General features: G+C 31.5%; 2 protein-coding genes across 8 annotated transcripts; both read left to right on the forward strand.

The window, feature by feature from the left end:
* Window positions 1-2167: 2167 nt before the first annotated feature.
* LOC129309964 (protein ROOT INITIATION DEFECTIVE 3-like) lies at window positions 2168-6010 on the forward strand. 3 transcript variants are annotated; one of them, XM_054951759.1, is made up of 9 exons: window positions 2168-2634; window positions 2717-2830; window positions 3583-3716; window positions 3828-3972; window positions 4072-4274; window positions 4532-4653; window positions 5086-5273; window positions 5472-5705; window positions 5927-6010. In XM_054951759.1, the coding sequence occupies exons 1-8, from the start codon at window positions 2410-2412 to the stop codon at window positions 5673-5675; spliced, it is 1335 nt and encodes a 444-aa protein (XP_054807734.1). In that variant the 5' UTR covers window positions 2168-2409; the 3' UTR covers window positions 5676-5705; window positions 5927-6010. The 3 variants fall into 3 exon arrangements, 2 of the variants coding, with proteins under 2 accessions (XP_054807734.1, XP_054807733.1); XR_008592980.1 differs by lacking the exon at window positions 5927-6010 and having other exon boundaries at window positions 5115-5273; window positions 5472-5600; XM_054951758.1 differs by lacking the exon at window positions 5927-6010 and having other exon boundaries at window positions 5472-5821.
* Window positions 6011-13766: 7756 nt separating this feature from the next.
* Window positions 13767-20835, forward strand: LOC129309750 (argininosuccinate synthase, chloroplastic-like). Of its 5 annotated transcripts, none has more exons than XM_054951447.1 (12): window positions 13767-13989; window positions 14092-14220; window positions 15977-16045; window positions 16309-16361; window positions 16471-16510; window positions 17199-17337; window positions 17888-17936; window positions 18085-18267; window positions 18560-18634; window positions 18718-18903; window positions 19689-19777; window positions 20037-20835. In XM_054951447.1, the coding sequence occupies exons 3-12, from the start codon at window positions 15979-15981 to the stop codon at window positions 20587-20589; spliced, it is 1434 nt and encodes a 477-aa protein (XP_054807422.1). In that variant the 5' UTR covers window positions 13767-13989; window positions 14092-14220; window positions 15977-15978; the 3' UTR covers window positions 20590-20835. The 5 variants fall into 5 exon arrangements, with proteins under 5 accessions (XP_054807422.1, XP_054807424.1, XP_054807425.1 ...); XM_054951449.1 differs by having other exon boundaries at window positions 14097-14220; XM_054951450.1 differs by lacking the exon at window positions 14092-14220.
* Window positions 20836-21989: the final 1154 nt, after the last annotated feature.

Here is a 21989-nt window from a genome sequence, read left to right on the forward strand (position 1 = left end):
TTAACACTTCTAAAAAAAGACTTTAGGATGCTTATCACTCCTGAAAAAAAATTTAGAGACAAATTAACACCAAAAAATATGGTTAGAGTTTTACCTGTTACTGGGCATGAGCCCCACACACATGCCATGTCATTAGAAAATGACAAAGTTAATGGCTGATTAATAGAAGGAGCTTTTTGCTCCTCAGAAAAATAGCTTAGAAAAAAAAATTATCCCACTTATTAGTATAACATGTTCAATGATCCTAAAAAAAATTCAAGAGTAAAATTACACTTCAACCCTTTTAAGTTTCAAGTTATCTTTATGTGTTTAACGAGCAAATCACATTTTTCTATAAAATGTGGTCTAAATAATAATTCAAATTCTCATAATAAAATTTCTAATCCTTGTTATAAAGTTGAAAAAGGGCTTGATGTAAATAACATTATTATAAAATTATTTCCATCCTTCTCAGTTTCTTTCACTCTTTTTCCATTATTCTAAAACTAAAAGATATAGTTATATCATTTTAAATCTATTCTATCAAGTTCTTAATGTAAAACGAAGTTAAAAAATTTCATACTCACTAAACAATGTTAGTTATAACCTTAAAATTATAAAAGATATATAACTTTTCAATTTTATCATTTTTTAATTAATGATTATAATAAAATGTTGTTTAGAAAAAACTAAAATAATAATAAACATACAAGGGGTAAAATTGAAAATAAAGCATTAATCATTCTAATTTCATCTCATATTTAGAACAAAAAGCTTCCAAACTTCATCTTATATTAAGAGCTGGTATTACTTTTATACTAATTATTGAATAATAATTAAATAAAATTATTCATTTACCTAGTGAAATTCCCAAACAATGAAATACTCCCTGCACCTCAAATTATAAGACACTTTTGTATAAAATTTTACATACTAATAAACCTCATTAAATACATTTAACAGTCTTATTTTTTAAAAAAAATATAAAATTTTAAAAATACTCTTCATTTAATATGCTTAAATCTATATTTAATTAGTATTAAATATAAAGAGGGAGAAAATATAATATTGAAATAAGCCTATTTAATAAAACCTTAATTTTCTTACAATGTCTTATATTTTAGGATGGTAAATCTCTCCAAAAAATATCTTATAATTTAGAATGGAAGGAGTATTTCATTTTATTCCACTCCCTTACATTCCACCATATCCAATTCTATTAATTATCATTCCTTAAAAGCACATTCAAGTTATATTTGGGATGTACTTTTAAATTCAATAAATAATTAAATATCTTAAATGTAATTTTACTTTTGAAAATCAAATATGCATTTCAATGAATCCAAATAGTTTAATGGATTCGGTTTTGGTGCTCGTCTTAGAATGAGCACCATGGTGCTTAGCATCAAAATGCTATCATTTGGTAGTATTTTTTTTCTTTTACTTTTTTGGAACCATAAATTTATTATTAATTTATTGTAATAAGAAATAATTATTATAAAATTATTATTTTAATATTTAATAAAAAATAAATATTAAGATGTTAAAATTGAATTTGAATAGTTCAAATAAAAATTTTGGTTTGAATATTGAAAACTATACTGAAAAATAAAAAATAATTTGGATAATTTAAAATAGGGGTTGAGTTTAGTAAAATGAGTTAGTTTCTTACACTTTAATAAATCAATATTTGAATTTCTGTTAAGAAAAGTACCTATATTTAATATCTGATCATACCTTCAATCATATTATCTCTCATAGATAAATAACTGTGCAAAATCAATAAAATTAAAAACTATTTTTAATTACAATTCTAATTTTTTCAATGTAGTTTTAAATTGTTCAGATCAAAATTTATATATGAACTATTTAAATTAAATTTTAATGAGTTAAATTATCCAGGTTTAATTTTAACATCTTAATATTTATTTATTAAATATTAAAATAATAATTTTATAACATTTATTTATTATTATAATGAATTTGCGGTTAAAAAAGTAAAAAAAAAAAAAAAAAACCACTGCCAAACGGCAGTGCTTTGGTGCTAAGCACTACGAATGAGCGCCTGAAACCGATTCCTAGTTTAATACTCTCCATAATTGCAAGTCACGAGACCCTTCTTCAATGTGCGTTGGCAAGAAAACAAAAAACAAGAAGAAAATAACTCATCTTCGATATACGTGTCAAGTCTCTGACAACAGCTGCTCGAATTGCACCACCCCTGCATGAATGATGAACCACGCCACGCTTGCAATTCACATTCCTAACGTTGCTTTTCCCCTAAAACGTGAAGGGGGGAAAAAATGGTCTTCGAGGATTTCAAATTCTCTGATTTGAACTACCAATAATCTCACCCAAACAATGCTATGCATCCGTTTCTTTTGAAAAACAGCAAGTATAGGAGTCTCTATCTGCTTGCCTGGAGAAATAATGGGTAGCGACGGACAGCTTTTGGTGGTGTGCGGTGACAAAAGCATAGGTTTGGGGTTAAAGATTTTGGACATGAGCACAGGAGAGGATCTTCTGCACCTACCAAACTGTGCTTCACCTTCGAGTGGGTTGATTTGCTTAAGGGGCCAGTTCATTGCAGCGTCGCAAATTAACAGACACGGATCTGTTGGTGGTGGAGCCATTGGCATCTGGGCGTTGAACAAGGTAACGTTTCGAGCTGAAATTCTGAATTACTACTTTACTTTCCGTAGAAAACTTCATTTTCATTCAATTGTTTTGGTTTCAGCCTCAACAACCTCTTTGGAGCTACCCATTGGAGGCCATTGGACCGCTTTCTTGCACTAAGGACGGCACATATCTTGCTGGAGGAGCTTTCTCGGGGAATGCTTACCTTTGGGATGTAAGCCAGGACACCTAATTTATATATTTGGCAAAAAAAAAAAGGGTTAATTATTGAGTATTTATGATAAGCATAGGATCCAAGGTAGAGAGAAAGAAGAAAGACAAATCTTTATTGGAACATGAAATCAAAATCTGGCTTGCTCGGCTCTTAATGTCAATCTTGATATTAAGATTTTTAATGATTCACCACTGCATGCCATAATTTTATGAGTTTAGAAATGTCTTAAATGCTTTCTATTCCAAAAAAGAAAAAGAAAAAGAAAATCAAAATCTAACTTCATAAACTCATATAACTAATAAAGCCCAAAGAGAATCTCTATATGATAAAAACGAATATTGATTTAATTTTGAGATGATTTCTACACTTTGCGAACCTTGATATCTATAGACAGAAAAATGGTTCATGACTCTCCAAAAGGATTCTCGTTAATCCATAACTAAGATGATAGGAAATAACTACCTGAAAAGCAAATAAATAAGTAAAATGACCGACTCTGCAAGTACCATGATCCACTAGACGTAAAATAATATGTATTGCTCTTACTTATTTCTCTAGCACCCCCCCCCACATCATTAATTTAGTTCATCAGTAATCTATGCATTCATATGCTTATTTTAATATATTAATTCTGGAAACTTGTTGAACGAACTTAGCCATAAGCTAATACATCCCTAATATTAGATTGCATATAATTGTCAGATGAATATTCGTGTCACCTTAAATTTTGATATGTTTATGATGATCTGTAGGTGACTAGCGGAAAATTGCTCAAGACTTGGAGGGCTCATGCTAAAACTTTGAACCGCGTGTTATTTTCTGATGATGATTCTCTCCTAATTTCTAGTTCTGATGATGGCATGATATGTGTTTGGTCTTTAATTAGGTAAAGACTGAGTTCTCTAGTATTTTGAGAATTTTGACCTCTAGAATAAGATTAGATAAAAAAACTCAAACCATCATAGTGATGCATTTATTACGATCATTTTGGTTGAAGTTTGTTAGATGTGGAAGGAACTGGAAGCTCTCTTTCTTTATTACATAGCTGGTCAGCGCATGAGTCCACCATAACAGGTCTCTTAACCACATCAGGCAATTACTTTCCAGTTTTAGTATCAAGTTCCCTCGATGGAACTTGCAAGGTGATTAATCAATACATTGATACTCTCACTCCTCAAGATTCTAATATTCATTAGTTGGAGTTTGCTCCATGCTAAAGTGGGATTTTAAGTTTCATATAGGTTTGGGACTTTATCTCAGGACGTCTTGTGCAATCTCTTGTTCATCATTTGGCAATAACTTCCATTTTTCTTTACCAAGGAGAGGGGATTTTGTTTTATGGATCAGTAAATGGACATGTAATTGGCAAAAAGCTTGATGTAGGTGTGGAGGAAGAACCTTCCAGTATTGCATCAGACCAATTACTTGAACTGAAAGGACACAGGTATTTATGACACTTGAAGCTTTTCATGAGTTATGACAATCTAACCCTGACAGATTGGCTATATATGTTCGAGCATTGTGGGTGCTTCATTTTTTTAAATCTATCCTTTAAAAGTAATGTAAGTGAGCGGCATAGAGAAAAAGATGCAATTTTGAGTGAGTGGCTCATTGTTTGGTCAGTGTTTCCAACTTAAATGAGTCGTGCCAATTCTTTTAAGGAGGTAATGATGGTCAGTCTGATTCATGTCAAGTATGCAGTGGAACTATAACTGCCCTCACCTCAGGTCAAGCTGGCCTAATATCTGCCTCTGAAGACAACACAATCTGCATCTGGGATGTCATTAACTTGACAGTTATTCAAAGGATTGATGTCGAAAAAGGTATCACAATCTATTAATTTGTACTAGCTATTGTTCCAGCCCCTTTGTGGTAGAGACTAGAGAGATGTCAACTTGTCATTCATTTAGGATTTTAGGCCTATAGAAACTATTTCTAATGGTAGGATATTTAACTTTCTAGCTGATATTCTTGTGGCAAAAACTATCTCTTAAGTCCTTGTAGTGAGGTGCTCATGGGTACTGAAGTGAGATGGGAAATCCTATCCTAAAAGCTAGATGTTGTGGTGGAAAAACCAATGCATTTAATCATCCAATTGAGCATTTTATACTACTTTATCTGGGACTTGATATCTCATACTACTAAGTCTCCATCAGGTGCACAGTTATGTTCGTTTCTCAAGCATTTGGACAAATAGTGTCCTTGGAATATACATAAACATAAATTAGCAAAATTTATGGTTTTATTGATAGCAGGGAAAATAACTAATCTGGTGGTTGTTCAGCGGTCTTCGATGCTCTCTACATCAAACCATAGGAGAGCTTCCAATCAGTATACTGTCTCTTCTCTCGACAAGTATCCTCAGCTGATCAACTCATCGAAGGAAAAGGGAACTACAACTCTCCATTCCTTAGAATGCCCCCAGCAAATGTCTGATGGGCAGGTTTTTTTATCTTCCCTTCAATAATCACTATTTCTTACACATACAGTGGAATTCAGTTTTGCTTGGTTCATCATAAAATAGTGCAAATAAAAAATGATGTCTTTCAACTTATATATTGAGACAGGGCAATAAAAAAAGTTGAATTATTCAACTACATGATTAAACGTTAAGTTTTCAAATGTTTTTATGTATCGGCAGAAAGTGAACATGCCTGTAGACATGGCCATGCAAATGAAGGTGGAAACAAGTATGGAAAATCGTGTCTGGGCAACGAAGATGGCAAAGCATGTGATGGACATAAATAAATACTTGCAGTCATGTTTGTTAGACTTGATGCAGCAAAGACTGTTTGAAAAGGACACCAAAAGAATGGCTAAAAAGAAGACCAGGGTTCAGAGTTAGAGTCGGAAGCCTCAAGCTTGATTCACCATTGTAAGATAAGGATTTAAAATTTGTAGTTTCTATTGCATTTAAACATAGGACACACAAAAATTGAACTTCCTTTTCCCTGCCGCCTTCCTTGCTTCTCATATAAGATTATTAGACCTTTCTTACTTTTCTGATTTAGACCTTTCATTCAACTTGTTATTGCTAATTGTGTGTTTAGATTGGTGTTTCTAAAACTGAAGTTTTCATAAATTGCAATTTGACAGACAGAAACTTAAATATAAAATGTGATTGAAGGAAGCTCTCACATTAAAGACGCTAATTCTGGAGTGTGATGCGTGAAAGGATTGGGACTATGGTATGTGACTAAGTCAAGTATTATGAAGAAATCAAGCAAGGAAGATAGAGAGCAAGAAAGACGAATAGACGCTCGTGCGAGTGAGCGAATATGTGGCTATTTGAACTTGAGGTGCAAAGTTTAAATATGCAATAAGTTAGAGTTAGAAGAATGAGAATTTAAAGAGATGAATAATAATAATAATAATAATAATAATAATAATAATAATAATAATAATAATAAGGGTTTTATGAGCTAGCTTGAGGCCTATCCGTTTTTCTTATTCTCCATCCTCCTCATTTAGGTTAACATGACAAATTGATATGAACGGGTTAGTTCCCCACCTGCGAGCATAAGTGCAAAACTAAACCAAGTTGTTGCGGACCATAATTTGTAGTTAGTCAAAAACATTTTGATATGAGACGTATGTCAATCAAACGATTCCGCCAAAAACGAAAACAGAGATGATCTGAATCGTAAAATTGAAATTGAAATAAAATTATAGGCAATCGCCATGCTTAAAATGATTTTAAAAAAGAACTTAATTTAAAATGTTTATTATTTTTGCTAAAAAATATAAAAAAATTTTAATTAAATCTTATCTTTCAATAAAATAATTGTTTGTCCTCAAATGAAAATAGAATATTTTATTTTAAAATAAATATAAAGTAATTTATTTATTAGGAACATTTTTATAAGAAATATAATGATTATATCTTGAAACACTAAATATGTCTTACATTTTTAAATATCTAATATGTTAAAAAAAATGTCTAGCTGAAGAAGTATATCAAAGAATTTTAAAATTTAAAATGAATTTTTTATGAAAAGGCGCAAGAAGTAGTGGACTCCACTAACAATAAGGACTAATCTTTATTAGAGCAAATGGTAATTCCCTCCCCTTTAGTTATTTTAAAATTACTTCAAACAGGTAAAGGTTGGAAAGCTTAATTAACATATCATAGTTAAGATATAAGTTAAAAATTTTACTTAAATGTTTTAAAAAATAATTTCTTGTCAACATTATAATTTGGACTTTTAATTATAAAGTGCTTTTTTACCTGAAATTTCAAAGTTTTGAAATATTCGCATTTAGTTGTTTGTTTCATTTGTTTGAACTTTCGATTGAAATTCTATGGGGTTTCAAGGAACCAAATCCTTTTAGAAGCAAATTTCTTAGCGTCTCTCAACAGCAAAATCTGATCCATTCAAATAATCAAAATATCCTTAATATACACATTACATGGCTTTTAAAAATTCATGTGAACAATTTGTTTTTAATTAGTAAAAAAAACATTTTGAAAGATCATGTAAGGGTAGGAACAAGTCAATGTCAAATTAGTGTCAGCTAGATTTGGACTAAACAAGCTTGTAAATAGATTTAATTAGGTGCTGTAAGTCAGGCTTTTTCATAAGTAAATAGATTTATAGAGACCTATAACTTAACCTGTTTAAATTTTAGCTTGACTTATTCAATAAAAAATATACGTAAACTTATAATTATGCTTATTTATATAAATAGGCTAGGCTTTAATCAAAGTCTAGCCTAGAATTGACCTATTTCTACTTCTAAATAATCCTTTCAAATGTTTTTTTAACTATTTAAAAATAAATTGCTCGCGTGAATTTTTAAAAACCATATAATGCATATATTGAAAATATTTTGATCATTTGAATGGAGTAAATTTTGCCATTGAGAGATAATGAGAATTTTGCCATTAAGAGGATCCAGATTTGGGGTTTGAACTTTGAAGTGACACCCCATTAGCTTGAAAGCTTGCTGCTAATGTAGTGACACCATTAACAATTTCACTCAGCTTTGGATCTTGGTTTGTTTTTGTTTTGACTTTTGAACAAGTATTGAAAGCTAAATTGGTTATTAAACCAATCAAAGCACTAACTTAAGAGTTATGATTAAAACTCTAGTCAAATTGTGATTCAATTGATCATAAATAAAGTATTTTATTAAATTGATCAAGACACTAGTTTAACAATTTATCAGTTTAATTGGATATATTCAAATTTGTATATTATAATTTGAATGAAAAGTTATATTTATTAAATTAAGGGTAAATATAATTTTTAATTTCTAAACTTTATTCGTATTTTACTTTTGATTCTTATAGTTTTTTTTTATGTTTTAGGTTCTACACTTTTATTATTTTTGATCCCTTTATAAATTAAGTACAGGGATCTTGAAAAGATTTAAAATAATAAAAAAAAAAATATAGGAACCTGAAATATAAAAAAAATATAAAAATCAAAAGTAAAATATGAATAAAGTACATAAATTAAAAAATATGTTTACCTTAAATTAAATTTATTCTTATCAACTAACGCAAGTGGCACGATTCTCGTCCTCGAATCAAGAATTTAATTCTCAGGAGAGGAGTCTCTCTACTTTTTCTCCTCCATTTCCTTTCATTTCTCCAACCCCTACCATTCAAATTATTTTATTAAATAATTTTTTAAAAAAATAAAATTAATGAATGGTGGAGATGGGGGAAATGGAGGGAAAAGAAATGGAGAGATTCCAAATCCTTAATTCTCACCTTTTAATGCTTTTGTCCTTCATTCCCCCTCCCCCCCAAGAAAAACAGAAAAAAAAAAAAAAAAACAAGTCTTTGCTGTGGATGGGGAATAACTTAACTCAGTTTTTTTTCCCCCAAGCGAATAACTGAGATGAGTTAATTATTATTTGCTCTTATCCCACTGGAATCTGAATTTGAATTTAGGTCTCGTATAATGTGATGTAAGAGTTTTTAATAAAATTAAAATTAAAATTAAAATCAAAATTAAAATAAAATAAAATTTTAAAAGTATGTTTAATATGATAATAGAATTTTAATATAATTTTAATCAGTATATAAATTTAAAATAAGAATAGACGAAATTGTCTTTTTTTAATATTACAAAGACCTCCCCAGTCCCTTACCTTGTTCCCTCCCCCTTTTCCACCAACATGACTCAACGATGACGGCAAGCAAAGCCATCGGCGAACACCATATTTGAGGGAAAAAACAAAGGTGCAATCATGAAATGAGATGCAACGAAATCAAGGTTTCACACATAGATTTGGAAAAAACCTTGACGAATGCAGACAAGGTGCTTTAATGGCGTCCCTAACCAATCAATCAGGGAAGAACTAAAGACTTATCGGAGGATGGCGTGTGTGCATGCTCTGATGCTCTTACTCTCTGAATCGTTCCCTTGCTTTAGTGGATTCTCCATCATCCTCATTGAAAAATCTTAAGTGACATCAAGTTTCTTAAAGAAACTAAAATGTAGTAGTGTGAGCATTTTAAGTCATTTAATCCTCAATGAGCAAGTATTTTGTAATCAAATTAAGTCAATGACCATGACAAATTAAAATTTTATGATTAAATTGAAGAGTTTAAAAGAGAATTTAGATGTTTATGTTTGATTTTAATGTGAAAAAAATGTGTAAGAATTAACTAATTATCAAAGCGGCTTTTTAAGATTCGAATTCACCATTTTCATTCTTGTTTTTCCTCACCTTATTTTAGATTCAATTGCCTTCTTCAATTTGTGTGTGAAGGTGTCTTAATAACCATCAATATTAGGTCATAGTAATTAGAACTTAGTAACCACTTAAAATTCAATATACAAACCACTCATATAGATACACCATTTTTTGATTCAATCCTTGAAACTAGTTCTAGCTTTTACCTTAATCATATTTAATACCTTAAACCAATCAATATTATGATATTAATTAGAGTTTAAAACTTAAACAATAGCTAATGCATGTCTAAACAATAGGAGATTGAAATGAAAATATATATTTTCATTTATCAAAATCTTGAGGCATAAATACAAACACTTAGAGTGCACAATTAGTTTATGAATCAAATACACATCATCTTCTCTTTGGAACATGAATTTCAATTATAATGATTAATCTAAGACCTAGAATCAATCATCAAGAGAATGAATTACAAAATTAAAGAAGGAGAAGAGAAAAATTCAAAGCAATTGAAAGCAAGGAAAAATGTTTAGGAGAACTCAAGATATGGCTTTATCTTTTTTGAAAAGTTTTGAGAATCTAGACTCTCATGGTGAATCCTCCTTGAATTCAAACTTGAATCCTCCTTGAGATGATTTCCATGTCTTCAACACTTGCTCGAGATGAAGGATTGTGACTAAGAGAGTGTGGGAAAGTGGAGGAAAAATGAGAGAAAATTCAGAATGGAGTGGTGTTAAAAATTTCAAAAAAAAAGTAAAAGAGAATAGGTGCGAAATGTAGTGTGTAAAATAGGTGAATGAGTGTGTGCATGACCCAAAATCCTATATTCAACTTTTGATGGTGTAAAATGAGTAGAATATGATGTGTTTTGGGTGATTAAAATCATAAAATATCTGAAACTACTCAACAAACTTAATTAAGAGGTTTAAGAATGAATGTGGCACCATTCAAGTTAGGTTAACTTGGATGTACATGTAGCTCTTGTAGGATGCTCCACATTTGATTATAATTCACTAAACACTTCTAAAAATATTATTAAAGAGTGATCAAGGGGTTCTTGATTGAAATCTTTTATGCTTAAAGTCATAAGAAGCCTCTCCATTAACTTTTGCATATATGTCACTTTAAGATCTTCTAGCTTTGTACTCTATCTTGTAATCCAATCTTTTGGCCATTTTAACCTTGATCCAAATCCTTATTTGTATCTGCAATTGTACACAAAGAATGATCAAAGCATGTGTATAAAATTTTAAATCAAAATTCAAAATCAATTACAAGATATAATGCCATTTCCAAAGTCCTAAGTTATAAAATATGACAATCTAATATTAATGTTTTTGTCTTGAAACATTCTATGACTTATGTCTTTTAATGTCTCTTTGTAATCTATAATGAATTTGAATCTCAAATTTGTTTCATTGATTTTAAGAAGATAAAAGACATAAAATAAGCTAATGTTTCAAAATTGCCTTAAAATTATCAAAATAATTAAAATACCCTTAGGTTATGAATGAATCCTAATTAATTTTAAATTTCTAAAATTGTCTAAGTATACAAGAATTGATTTCTTAAGGATACAATAATGTAAAAAAATTATTATAAAATATGTGTAAATAATGTAATATGTCACTCATCTCATTTGTGATTCCTAACGTTGTTGTTGCTAGCTTTCTCAAGTAGTTGGCCCCCTCGTTTCTAAGCCACGAGTCAACTCCTCCAAGTTTCTCACAAAATCTGCTCTTCTTGCTACGCTCAACCTTCTTGTCACAGATGGCACCAGTTGTCGCCGATGACACAAACTCTGATTTGAAAATGACTAAGGCGACTCATGATTGCTCGCAAGTATACAAGATTATAGTAATAAATTATTTAAAGTATTTTAAGTGTTAAATTCACAGAAAAATTACTCTTTTACTAATTTAAATAATTAATAACTCAAGAAAAATAAATAGAATGGATAATTTTGATGAAAATATAAAGAATAAAAATAAATAAAGAAAATAATGATGATGAAAACACAATCACTTGAAACGTTGAGATTTAGGATTCACCTTATAGGTTGTTAGTTTCTATCCTTTGAGTTGACTCAAATCAATTATAGTGACAACTATTCCTAAAATGTTTTAGTATTCTTCTGAATTATTAGTTCCTTTTTAATTAGTGTTGGATTCATTCTCACGATACCCAAGCAACTAATTAAACCATGAAGCTATAGTTTAAGTCGCTATAAATTTTTAGAACTATTTCTAACCTAGTTATTTATGTTTATTTCTCTAGATCTAAGTTCTCTCTTTACCTTTCAGTCCATCAAAATTACTCATAGATTTAATTAAATGGTGGTCAATCATTAAATCAATATGAAAAACAAGAGAAATAAATATAATTAGAAAAAAGCAAAAATATTCATAAATATAAATGCAAAGAGTCAAAACAAAAGAAATAGAAAATTAGTTCCCTAATTGAGTTACGTCCTTATCCCAACTGGGTAATTTAGAAATACATAATAGAATCAAATAAAACCATTTTAAAATCTCCAATAATAAAAAATGATCACAAAGAAAATTAAAGAGTAGAAAAGAAATAATTATAATTTGTGAAATTTTTCAATGATTTCACTTTTAGCTTTCAAAATACTTCCACAAAATCCAAATATTTCAGAGAAAATTTTTGAGATACTCAGATAAGTGATTGAACACCTTCCCTCTTGATGGAGGGAGTATTTAACTATTTATAATTAAAATGGAGGTTCTTTCTTTTGTTCCTTGTCGATGTAGTATTCTAATATATATATATATATTTCTCTTTTTCTTCTTTTTGGTTTATTCTTTTTCTCTACAAAATATAAAGATAAAAAGATATGAGTGAATTTTATATTAAAATTTTTTTATCTTATAATTAAATGATGAGAAAAAAAATATAAATATCAATTAAATAGATATGAAATCTTAATAAATACAATCAAATTCAAACAAAAATCTATACCTATTTAATTATAAAATATGCACTTATCAACTCACAATAGCAATTCTATAGATTCCATCATGATCTTGATGGAATTGAGAATCTCAACTCCAGACTACCAAAGCCAGTTCAATTTCTAAAGTCAAGATTCATGAATGCTAAACAAGGCCATAGTGACTTGCCTTACTCAATAAATATTTCAATTATAGTCATTATATTTTATAAGTATTTAAAAATTATTATTACTTTTATATCATAATATATGACATTTTTAGAAGCCTTATTTAGTCCAAAATATATAGTATTAAATAACTTATATAATTGTTTTTCTAGCAATAACCCTACTCCATTTATTAATTTTTTTGAAAAATGATGCATTAAAATTTTAAGTATTATTATCAAAGCACTTATATAGAATATTTAATGAGAATGAAATTGGAAAGAAGTGATTTTTTTTCTATGAAATTAAGATTTTAAATAACATTTTTTGAGAACCATAAATTAGTTATTAATGCCTTACTCCCTCTGGTTCTATTTATAGGGCAGAAAAAGAAGGAGTTTTTTAATCTTATTTATAAGTCACGTCATTAAATTTTTATCACAAAATTTTTTTATTCTCCATTGAATTTTGGAGAGAAAAAAATATGTTATTGGAGTATATATATTTAATAGGGGCAAAGTTGAGAACTTATTAAATTTTAAGACAGGGTTAATAAATTTTAAGGTTTTTCTCGATACGGATAAAACATGTTGAAAGTGATTTATGAATAGGATTAGAAGAGCACTCCCTCTGTTAAAAAATATAAAGCATTTTTTAAGGAGTTGGATATTAAAAAATATAATGTATTTTTAGTCTTTTAAGGTATAATTTATTGACTTTTTTTCGAAAGTGCCCCTATTGATAAATAATTTTATATTTATTATAGAATGTTTAATAAGAATAAATATAAAAAAATATGATTAGTAGACGACAATTTTATTAGGAAGTGAGATTAAGTTAAAAATATTTTATATTTTTTAAGAGAATGAGTATATTTTAGTATGGAATAAGTAAGATATATTTTTTAAAAATATTTAAAACAATTCTCACACGTCACCATCAAAATAATCCTCATATGTATTATTTTTTCAAATGTTGGATTTTTAACAAAATCTCTTATAAATTTTTAATTAAATTGAATGGTTATTATATGTGAGACTTATTAAATGAGGAGTAGACTTATCGGACTATTCCAATTTCAAAGTCTCTCCGTCCTTGTTTCTTCTAAAACACACTCTTGCAGCATCAAATACGGTTTCAACATTTCTTTGATTCCTTCCCATAGTTATCAGATCCCACTAGCATCGTCCTCCCATCCATCTCTCCCTCTCGTACCCTCGGACTCTATTGGCCAGAGACAAAAAGGCTAGAACCCTAATCTCTTTCGTTCGGCGTCGTGTGGCTCTGCTCGACATTTCATCTTTAGAATCTCAGATCTTCTCCTTCGTGCTGGGCTGTTGGCATTGCGTCGTATGGTTTGGCGCCATTAGCATTTCACTTCTAGGTATTCTCGATTTCTCCTCCTCCTCCTCCTCCACGTCTTTACCCTCATTGTTCCGTTGCTCAGTTTTTTTTTTTTAAATTATTCTCTGTTGTTTTGGGTTAGAAAAGGAACGAAGAAACGAATGAAAAGAAAAGCACAGATCACTTTCTCCATTACAGTGACTTCATAACCGCCACTTCATTTCGTCTCAAAGAACCAGCGAATTGTAGTTTGATTATATTTTATCTCCAGGTTTGTGTTTGATGATCACTTCACCGTAAAATCAGTTGCGTTTTTTGGGTAATATTCTTCATTTGGTTCACTTGGAGATCAATAAGAGAAATACTGCTCACACTTATCTCTTCATCTTTTCGCACCATTGTTTCCGAACTGCTCCATTGTTTGGGTAATACTGCACCGTTCATTGTGTAATACTGCACCATTGTTTCCGAACTGACATCTTCAATACCCTCAACTTGTTTCGTCCGGTGATCGGTGTGGTTGAAAGGGAATCGCTTGGTTGAAAAACCGACTCATATTAAGTTAAAACAAATGTAGAGGAGACCCTTCATCACTTAACCCTCCTCGCCCAGCCAAGAGATTTGTGAGGGATTGTTAAAATCCTTCCCTTACCTTTCCCTCCTCTTTATAAATTCTTCTGCCCTCCTCACCTCTTCATAATGAATATTATTTATCAGTTCTTCGTTGAACCAAACACTTCATAGCAGAATTGTGTACACGTGTTAGAGACAATGGAAAACGTGATTCAGGGCATCCTGTTTAGCAGCACGAGTGTTGAAAATTAAGCCAACTTGATTTTTCCCCAGTTGTCCTGTTTTGGAAATTTGGTCAATGATTTTTGGAGAAACTGAGTAAAATGTTCTCTCAAATCACAAGCCCATAATGTTCAAGGTTTGGTAGGCCCCTTCGTAGTATCCACGACATAAATTTCAGGCCCATTGTGTGTCATGTTTCATACAAGATCCACTACTTCAAGCACCAAAAATGGGGCACAATATTTGTCAGATGAATGTGGTTCAACCGGGTGTGGTATTCCGGGCTACGCGGGCAAGACCGGTCCTTAGACCAAAAAGTCAATCCCAGTGTTTAATCAGAGCATGCTTCAGGTTGACAGTCGAGATCTTTTTTTTTTTTTTTTTTGGGGTGAAACTCTCTAATCTGACCTTTACGTAGTTCACTAGTTGTTATACTTAATGAATTAGAAAATTAACAAAAACCTTGATCCCCTCCCCACCTATAATATAAATATTATTGAAATGGAAAAATTATAAAAGTTAATTTTATTAATTAACATAGAATGAAATAAGAATCATAATTATAAATTTAAATTTAAAACATGTATTGATGTTGTTTAATTTTAACATATTTTAAAAAAATTTTAGAGCAATTAATTTAATTTGCATATAAAATTATATTTTAATGTGTAAGTTAAATTTTTATCCTTAAACGGTATAAAATAATTATGAAATCCATTTTTAATATACGTATTTTAAGTTTAATACTTTAAACATAATTTTGAAAAAACACTTTTTTGGGGCAAAGTAAAATTCCCTTCCAATCATATGTTTTCCTTTCTGATGTTAATTTAGCAAATAATAAAGAGCAAAGAAAGAAGGATTTCTGGCCCAAAAAGAAGAGAAAGAAGGATGAAATAACGAAACAGGTAGTCAAAATCATATAAAAAAATTAAAAAGAAAGAAATAACAAGTCAAAAACCAGGTAAATGAAAAAAGGCTGCAGCTAGGGACAAAGATTTTGCCTGCTTGGCTCTCTCTCTAACACTGCTCATTCTCAACCTGGTGTTGCCGTGTCGGCTGAACTTTCCACGTTTTCCCCCAGATTTCACTTAAGCAATCTCATTCTTTGCTTTCTTAATCCCCCTACTTCTCCATGCTTTCGTAAGTGCAGGTTGTCTCCCATTTCTACCGAAGCCTTTAACTGAAACCTTACAAGGCTTTTGCTTTTGGTGATATTCATTCTGCTGCAGTAATGGCCCAGTTGAAAGCTGTTTCTCCTTATTCATGCTCCAATCTTTCTCCCTTGGGACATAGAACAGGTGCATTTGGTTAAGTTTTATATTGTCTATTTTTTTTTTTTTTAGTTGCAAGTTTCAATTTTCAATCCGAAAAGTTTTGCTCTTAAATGATGCCAATTTAGAAAAATGGGGAAAGAAAACCCCTAATCTTCTTAATGGGCTATTGAAGTTTGATGAATCATAAAAGGTGGAATTTTGACAGCTTTGAATGAAATGGTTTACTCAAGTGTATTGTGTTTGCTCTTGGCGGTTTCCTAATTGCTTGCAATCAATTTTCTTCTTAGAGCACCTGCTGCTCCCCCAAATATGGAACACGAAGCCATCATCATTGAGAAAGGTTGGCTGAAAGCTTCCTCCTTAATTTTTTGTACAACTCTTCTTTTTTGATCGTATCTGTATGTTCTGATGCATGCGTTGATGGTCTTATTTTTCACTTCCATATGCAGTTGGGGCCAAGAACAAGCGTTGGTATCACCAAATTCCCAGGTGATGTATATAGCTCTACCTCTCATTGTTAACTGTAAATAATTCTTGTATTGACTTGGTTTATAAAGTCTGTGTACAAGTATTATCCTTCTGTTATATGCATTGATATTTCATAGTAATAACTGAAGTAAACACAATGCCACTATCTCATTAGCGGCTAGCTGTGTATATTTCCACCTGCTGTATATTTCCATTTCCCTGCGGTGAACACGTTATCATAGTGGTAATGCTTTCGATCAATGCCTCATTTGGGGGATGAATTTACCATTGCTTTTAATTCTCCGTCAAATAAAATTAGGCCTTTAGTCATTGGCAATGTAGTGAAATGATTCGTAGGCCTTCTCATGGTAGCCTAAGCTTTTGGGATGAAATGATATTTGGCAGTTATAAAATTGTGGTACAGCATTCATACAAACAAGCTTATCTTGGTATTTATTAATAACCATATCAACTCATCTGAACAATCATGAGCACACATTTTTAGCTTCCTACCTTCAATTTGTTAATGTGCCAAAAGAATAAATGAAAAGAGGGTTACATTGGATGTAATTGGATGCATGGTTAATATTTTCAAGTTACTTTAGAAATTCTTACTTAATACACTAATATTTCAGGTTAAAATATTTGATTCTCCTCAAGATTTAAGTTTCATATTTGTAAGTCTCACAAAGTACTTTTTGACACGCAGTAATAAAAGCAGTTTTGCACAGTGGTACAGAGACGGAAGTTTCCACTACCAAGGGCAGTGGGCTTCGTGGAAAATTAAATAAGGTTGTGCTAGCTTACAGTGGTGGCCTAGACACGTCAGTCATTGTCCCCTGGCTAAGGTATATATGGTGCCCCTTCCTATAGCTATACTTCCATTGCAAGTTTGCAGAATTTGATTTCCCAGTATCTTTTTATGTATCCTGATCCTGAATAACAATAATTAGGGTGCTAGAGATTTTTTTCCCCCTAGTATTGATTCATCTTCGGAAAAGAACATGCTGACTTGTTTAAGAGAAGTAGACGCACTTCCCTATGTACTACACAAAGTCTGAAGAACAAGCCACTCTTGCAAATAATGCAATTTGCTATAGTTGTTGACATTTTGTTATATATGGTGATCTGGACTGGATATAGGCATAAGAAGATCTAGACTATAGACTTGGAGTTTTGCAGAAAAAACATGAGATGGATGAAAGGGGTGGCTTTTACTTATTAAGTGCTTCAGGATGTAATTTTTGATAATAAGCAGTAGATAACATTGCCAATTCACTTATATTGTGTTTTTTATTTATTTTAAAAGCCTTTTTATCATATCATTTATGTTTGGTTATGTGTGATACCATTTCATTCTTATTATAATTCCTTTGTTTGATGACCTTTAATTTGCAGAGAGAATTATGGATGTGATGTTGTTTGCTTCACTGCTGATGTTGGCCAAGTATGTCATAATTAATAGACCTCACTTCACTATTCTTGTTTTAATAAAGATGCTTTGAGATTGTAAGCTAATGAATTATGATTAATGGTGTGTACTACACCTATATTTTATTTGCTTCAGTCTTGATATTAAATGTTAAACTTTGCAGGGCTTAAAAGAATTGGAAGGTTTAGAAGAGAAGGCCAAAGCCAGTGGAGCCTCTCAGTTGGTGGTGAAGGATTTGAAGGAAGAATTTGTCCAGGATTATATATTCCCTTGTTTGCGTGCTGGCGCAATTTATGAGAGGAAGTATCTCCTTGGGACTTCAATGGCTCGCCCTGTTATTGCAAAGGTATATATTTCATTTTTGGTCCTAAGTTTGATACAGTTGATCAGTTCCTATGTTATAAATAAACAATGGTACTGACGGTAATCACATTTCTTCAGTTTATGGCTGATATGATTTTAGCCCCTGCATTAAAGCCTGACATTCTTATTTCAACATTCTTCTCCAATATCACATCTCTGTTAGCTTTTGGTGCATTATTTATAACTTTTTCAGCCTTTAGGTAAAAGGGGAAAAGTCACGAACCATTATCTAAGATGCTTGTAACAAACATTGTCTGATGCATATATGCTGATAGGCCATGGTGGATGTTGCAAAAGAAGTAGGAGCAGATGCTGTCTCTCATGGTTGTACTGGTAAAGGAAATGATCAGGCATGTCTTACGAGTGACATTTATGCTCACAGATTTAGCTGTACCATTTTTATACCTTTTGACACAAAGATTGTATCATTTAGGTTCGCTTTGAGCTCACATTCTTTGCTTTGAATCCCAAACTAAATGTTGTGGCTCCATGGAGGGAGTGGGACGTTAGAGGGAGGGAAGATGCAATTGAGTATGCAAAGAAGCATAACGTACCTGTTCCTGTGACAAAGAAATCCATATACAGCAGAGACAGGAACCTTTGGCACCTTAGTCATGAGGTAAAGTGTTTAGTGTCAAAATTAGCTGCATCGAATGATTTGTCATGGCTTTTTGTTTGTTTTTTTGTTTTTCAAATTATTTTAGACCCAAAGGGAGTCGACCTCCTAAACTCCACACATAGTGGGAGCTTTGCGCACTAGGCTGCCCCTTTATGCTAATCTGCAGTGTTTTTATTTTATTAAGTAAATTGTACGAACATATTCCCCTTATGCTAATTTGCTTCTTCAATTTTTAAAACTAACGTAATTATTCCCTAATTTTTGCTAGAATTTCACAGATTTCCTATTTATTTTCAAGGCCTGCAAAGACTTGCCTTGAAACAAAGAGTAAATGACCCATTGGGTTTTGTTGAAAACGTGCAAATCTTTCATCTATTTTAAAATACTACAAACCTCCTTTAAAAATAGAAGATATATATATAAATATATATATATATATATATATGCAATTTTAGCAAATCTCATAAGGTTATGCAATATACTTTCTGTTTTTATAGAAGTTTTGCATAGGTTTCAAAATAGAATGGAAGATTGAGTAATTTTAGCAAAACTCAAAGTCTGTATACTTACCATTTTGTTTTTAAGGGAGATTAACGTATATTTTGAAAGTATTAAAAGAACCCAGTCGTTTGATTATTGATGACATTTGAATCATCAAATTGAATGCACAGCCTGCTTCTTATTCCATATCATTAGGTTGATGCATTTACCTTTGTTCGTTTTGCACTGCCCTAAAACTAGAAATTGGAATTGACATATGGATATTGACATTGCTTTCTCTCAAGGGTGACATTTTGGAAGACCCAGCAAATGAGCCAAAGAAGGATATGTACATGATGTCTGAGGATCCAGAGGATGCTCCAAATCAAGCAGAGTAATGATATATCCTTATATTCTCATTATGCTATGAAGCCCCAAAACGTTGAAAACAATATTAGACGGTGATATGTATCCAACAATAACATCAGCATCATGACACTTCAAATTGCAATTAAGCACTGAATATTTTGTTTTCCTGTGTGGCAATTTCTGTCCCGTGTTGTGTCACATATCTATTTTAATGTCAGTGCTCCATAGCAGTCAAGTTTCTGTTAGGCTTGACACTTTCTAGCACATGCACTTCTATCTTGCAGATATGTGGAAATTGGGATAGAATCAGGATTACCTGTTTCGGTTAATGGGAAGAGACTTTCACCAGCATCCTTACTCTCTGAACTCAATGAAATTGGTGGAAGGCATGGTATTGGCAGGATTGACATGGTTGAAAACCGGCTTGTCGGTATGAAGAGCCGGGGAGTTTACGAAACTCCTGGGGGAACAATTCTCTTCACTGCAGCACGTGAATTAGAGTCTTTGACACTTGACCGGGAAACAATCCAAGTGAAAGATTCATTAGCCCTAAAATATGCAGAGCTGGTGTATGCTGGAAGGTGGTTTGATCCTCTTCGGGAGTCCATGGATGCCTTCATGGAGAAAATCACAGCAACCACAACAGGTTCTGTGACTTTGAAGCTGTACAAGGGCTCTGTTACTGTTACTGGTCGGAAGAGCCCTTACAGCCTGTACAGGCAGGATATTTCATCATTTGAGAGTGGTCAGATATATGATCAAGCCGATGCTGCCGGGTTCATTCGCCTTTATGGCCTTCCAATGAGGGTGCGAGCGATGCTTGAGCAGAGCATCTAGGAACTAGTTTTTTTGTGCACTTGATGAATAACATGCCTGCTTTGTTGGCTGAACATTTTTGTGGAACTTCTACTGGAAAATAAACTAATTTTGTTATCCATTATTAGCTTTTACATTACATTACAGAAATGCATGGAGGCATTTCAGAGGATTCCTTATCTCACTTTTCAAGTAACAATGTGGTGCAGAAAATGTGGATGGTGAAACCTTGGCCTATTTTAGTGTATGCTTAGTTTTATTTTGTTATGCTGGAGTTGAGGATCTTATCATTTTGAAATTATAATTTTTGTGCTACGTTGTTTTATTTTTTTAAATACCAAAGTGGATTTTAAGGAACGAGAGAGAAGTTATGTCTTACTAGAGTTTAGTTGACCAAAGCAAGATAGCACATTCATAGTGCCCCAAAACGATAGCCTAGCACAAAATTCTACTTGAAATAAAAATGTAATCATGAGTTTCATAAGCCTGAGATTTGAATTTCGAAATAAACGTTCAAATAATACATCTGTGTAGCAAGAAATCCCGAAATATTTGCTTAAAATCTTTGGGATAGAATTCCGAAAAAAATGTTAGATCATGTCAGATACAATTTCTACACCTGCAGGATATCCTATCAAAAATCTTAATATCAAGGTTATCTAACGAATGTGTCATCAAGGTCATGTCTTGCATGATTCATGGTAGCCTTGTATTGAAAAAAGATCGAGTGAGGCCAAAAAGGAAAGATTAACCTCACTTTACTTTTTGTTCAGTTCAGTTTGCACACGCAGCACAGCATTTCTCTTCCACTTTCTCTGTTGTACACTCTTTCCAGAACTCTTGCAATGGTCCATTATATTATATTACAAAACAATTTATTTGATTTCTTTTCTTTTTTTTTGGGGGGGGGGGGACCTATAATTCTCGAACAAATTTTTTTTTAAATATTTGGATCTAGTGAATAGTGGGATTAAACTTATTAAGCTTAAGTTAAAATACTCTTTCAGAACCGATGAAGGTTGGGTCTAGAGAAAGGAATTAGTTTCTTACAATGTGACAACTCAATATTTCAATTTTCGTTAAAAGAGGTATCTACATTTAATGCCTGATCATATCATAAATAAAATTGCTTCTAATAAAAAGATACTAATAAGCACTAAAAAAAAAAAAAAACTCTTTTGAATCCTCATTGGTCTTTTTGATTGGTTTCAAATATAGAACCTATTTCAAATCATAATGCAATATTTATGATGCATCTTTACCAAAAATATCTTTATTTAATTTATTCTAAAGTGTTTTTTTTTAAAACATAGTCCACCCAATCTTTAAAAATGATAATTTTCATTTTTGAAAAAAAAAATTTATCAACTAATTGCAACTTCTGACCTTATATTTTGGTTAGAAGGGCCCTATAAAAGAAA

Source organism: Prosopis cineraria, unplaced genomic scaffold (assembly GCF_029017545.1).
Source record: "Prosopis cineraria cultivar Desert tree isolate PC_DT_omini unplaced genomic scaffold, ASM2901754v1 PC4, whole genome shotgun sequence".
NCBI classification, from domain to species: Eukaryota; Viridiplantae; Streptophyta; class Magnoliopsida; order Fabales; family Fabaceae; genus Prosopis; species Prosopis cineraria.